Source organism: Salvelinus namaycush, chromosome 20 (assembly GCF_016432855.1).
Source record: "Salvelinus namaycush isolate Seneca chromosome 20, SaNama_1.0, whole genome shotgun sequence".
Taxonomy (NCBI): Eukaryota; Metazoa; Chordata; class Actinopteri; order Salmoniformes; family Salmonidae; genus Salvelinus; species Salvelinus namaycush.
This window is the reverse complement of record NC_052326.1, coordinates 45,673,402-45,677,589: the sequence shown is the minus strand read 5'-3', so window position 1 is coordinate 45,677,589 and position 4,188 is coordinate 45,673,402. Positions and strand designations below refer to the sequence as shown.

General features: G+C 43.4%; 1 protein-coding gene across 1 annotated transcript; it reads right to left on the bottom strand.

The window, feature by feature from the left end:
• Window positions 1–348: 348 nt before the first annotated feature.
• LOC120064843 (myb-like protein P) lies at window positions 349–3,429 on the bottom strand. Its single transcript, XM_039015437.1, has one exon. It carries the CDS (start codon window positions 3,427–3,429, stop codon window positions 349–351), a length of 3,081 nt encoding a protein of 1,026 aa, XP_038871365.1.
• Window positions 3,430–4,188: the final 759 nt, after the last annotated feature.

Sequence of the window (4,188 nt, the reverse complement as noted above, 5' to 3'; positions counted from 1 at the left end):
GTTTTGAACAATCACACAAACTCACACATTTTCAGTAGAAATACTAACAAAGTTATACAAACATAACATAAAAAATTCAAATAAAATGTGTACACACATGTACAAATGCCCATACATAAAACACACTAAAAGACAATCACACACACTCACACACAAATGTTGAGTAGAACACACACACGTGCACCCACACACGTAAACACACTAGTAGTGCTGTCTCCTGGTATTCCCTTTACATTACTATAACATCCTCAGCAGCATCAAAAGCCAGACTTTGAAGGTTCCACCACTGTGGTTGGAAACCCAAACTCTATATGTGGATGCGTCTATCCTTGAAGAGAAGCATAGTCATTACATCCTGTTCTGCTTCCTAACGTTATCCACTGTACTGTTCTGCTTCCTAACGGTATCCACTGAACTGTTCGGCTTCCTAACGGTATCCACTGAACTGTTCGGCTTCCTAACGTTATCCACTGAACTGTTCTGCTTCCTAACGTTATCCACTGAACTGTTCTGCTTCCTAACGTTATCCACTGAACTGTCCTGCTTCCTAACGTTATCCACTGAACTGTTCTGCTTCCTAACGTTATCCACTGAACTGTTCGGCTTCCTAACGTTATCCACTGTACTGTTCTGCTTCCTGACGTTATCCACTGAACTGTTCTGCTTCCTAACGTTATCCACTGTACTGTTCTGCTTCCTAACGTTATCCACTGAACTGTTCTGCTTCCTAACGTTATCCACTGAACTGTTCTGCTTCCTAACGTTATCCACTGAACTGTTCTGCTTCCTAACGTTATCCACTGAACTGTTCGGCTTCCTAACGTTATCCACTGTACTGTTCTGCTTCCTGACGTTATCCACTGAACTGTTCTGCTTCCTAACGTTATCCACTGTACTGTTCTGCTTCCTAACGTTATCCACTGAACTGTTCTGCTTCCTAACGTTATCCACTGAACTGTTCGGCTTCCTAACGTTATCCACTGAACTGTTCTGCTTCCTAACGTTATCCACTGTACTGTTCTGCTTCCTAACGTTATCCACTGAACTGTTCTGCTTCCTAACGTTATCCACTGTACTGTTCTGCTTCCTAACGTTATCCACTGTACTGTTCTGCTTCCTAACGTTATCCACTGAACTGTTCTGCTTCCTAACGTTATCCACTGTACTGTTCTGCTTCCTAACGTTATCCACTGAACTGTTCTGCTTCCTAACGTTATCCACTGAACTGTTCTGCTTCCTAACGTTATCCACTGAACTGTTCTGCTTCCTAACGTTATCCACTGTACTGTTCTGCTTCCTAACGTTATCCACTGTACTGTTCTGCTTCCTAACGTTATCCACTGAACTGTTCTGCTTCCTAACGTTATCCACTGAACTGTTCTGCTTCCTAACGTTATCCACTGAACTGTTCTGCTTCCTAACGTTATCCACTGTACTGTTCTGCTTCCTAACGTTATCCACTGAACTGTTCTGCTTCCTAACGTTATCCACTGTACTGTTCTGCTTCCTAACGTTATCCACTGAACTGTTCTGCTTCCTAACGTTATCCACTGAACTGTTCTGCTTCCTAACGTTATCCACTGAACTGTTCTGCTTCCTAACGTTATCCACTGAACTGTTCTGCTTCCTAACGTTATCCACTGTACTGTTCTGCTTCCTAACGTTATCCACTGTACTGTTCTGCTTCCTGACGTTATCCACTGAACTGTTCTGCTTCCTAACGTTATCCACTGAACTGTTCTGCTTCCTAACGTTATCCACTGAACTGTCCTGCTTCCTAACGTTATCCACTGAACTGTTCTGCTTCCTAACGTTATCCACTGAACTGTTCTGCTTCCTAACGTTATCCACTGTACTGTTCTGCTTCCTAACGTTATCCACTGAACTGTCCTGCTTCCTAACGTTATCCACTGAACTGTTCTGCTTCCTAACGTTATCCACTGTACTGTTCTGCTTCCTAACGTTATCCACTGTACTGTTCTGCTTCCTAACGTTATCCACTGAACTGTTCTGCTTCCTAACGTTATCCACTGAACTGTCCTGCTTCCTAACGTTATCCACTGAACTGTTCTGCTTCCTAACGTTATCCACTGTACTGTTCTGCTTCCTAACGTTATCCACTGAACTGTTCTGCTTCCTAACGTTATCCACTGTACTGTTCTGCTTCCTAACGTTATCCACTGAACTGTTCTGCTTCCTAACGTTATCCACTGAACTGTTCTGCTTCCTAACGTTATCCACTGAACTGTTCTGCTTCCTAACGTTATCCACTGAACTGTTCTGCTTCCTAACGTTATCCACTGAACTGTTCTGCTTCCTAACGTTATCCACTGAACTGTTCTGCTTCCTAACGTTATCCACTGAACTGTTCTGCTTCCTAACGTTATCCACTGAACTGTTCTGCTTCCTAACGTTATCCACTGTACTGTTCTGCTTCCTAACGTTATCCACTGAACTGTTCTGCTTCCTAACGTTATCCACTGAACTGTCCTGCTTCCTAACGTTATCCACTGAACTGTTCTGCTTCCTAACGTTATCCACTGAACTGTTCTGCTTCCTAACGTTATCCACTGTACTGTTCTGCTTCCTAACGTTATCCACTGAACTGTTCTGCTTCCTAACGTTATCCACTGAACTGTTCTGCTTCCTAACGTTATCCACTGAACTGTTCTGCTTCCTAACGTTATCCACTGAACTGTTCTGCTTCCTAACGTTATCCACTGAACTGTTCTGCTTCCTAACGTTATCCACTGAACTGTTCTGCTTCCTAACGTTATCCACTGAACTGTTCTGCTTCCTAACGTTATCCACTGAACTGTTCTGCTTCCTAACGTTATTCACTGAACTGTTCTGCTTCCTAACGTTATCCACTGAACTGTTCTGCTTCCTAACGTTATCCACTGTACTGTTCTGCTTCCTAACATTATCCACTGAACTGTTCTGCTTCCTAACGTTATCCACTGAACTGTTCTGCTTCCTAACGTTATCCACTGTACTGTTCTGCTTCCTAACGTTATCCACTGAACTGTTCTGCTTCCTAACGTTATCCACTGAACTGTTCTGCTTCCTAACGTTATCCACTGTACTGTTCTGCTTCCTAACGTTATCCACTGAACTGTTCTGCTTCCTAACGTTATCCACTGAACTGTTCTGCTTCCTAACGTTATCCACTGAACTGTTCTGCTTCCTAACGTTATCCACTGAACTGTCCTGCTTCCTAACGTTATCCACTGTACTGTTCTGCTTCCTAACGTTATCCACTGAACTGTTCTGCTTCCTAACGTTATCCACTGAAATGTTCTGCTTCCTAACGTTATCCACTGAACTGTTCTGCTTCCTAACGTTATCCACTGTACTGTTCTGCTTCCTAACGTTATCCACTGAAATGTGGAAACTGAAATTCCTTCCTACAGTAAATGAAACGTGCATGTGTTTATGAACTTTTTTCATATGTGTAACGAGTGTTTGGATAAAGTGTGTGTTTATATGAGGGGTTCATATTGGGTGCATTTGTGTGGCTGTTTTATACGGATGTGTGTGTTGTTGGTTGCATTTGTGTGTGTAGCATGTGTGTGTGTTTTTAAGTGGATGTGTGTATTACTGGATGTGTGTATATGTGTGTGTAAATGCAGATGTGCGTGTTGCTGGGTTCATGTGTGTGTGTGATTTAGAATACGCTGCTGTGTTTAACCTGGCAACAACAAGTGGCGCTCAACTCTGCTTATTCTTCAATTAAAGGGCTGTCACTGTTCTTTCCCCTGCCGGAACCTCTGGCTCTGCATGTGTTTGTGGATTGCAGTTGCAGTTACTTTGCACTGATCTAGGACCAGCTGTTATGGATCCTCTGTGGCACATCTGGCTTTTAAGAGCTTCAGAGCCTTGCAAACAGGCCGATGGTTCCAAGAGTTGTGGACTTCTGCTACTCATCTTTAGTTCTAGGGTTTGAACATTGAGCTGATGCTAGAGCAGGTGCTGGATGGATGGATGGATGTGCTGCATGGGCTGGGCTGTTCCAACAGCTGTAGTGTGGATGTAGTGCACGTAATGCATCACAGAGTTCTATACTTTGGGTTTGACACGTAGTGCATCACAGAGTTCTGGGTTTGACAAGTAGTGCATCACAGAGTTCTGGGTTTGACAAGTAGTGCATCACAGAGTTCTGGGTTTGACACGTAGTGCATCACAGAG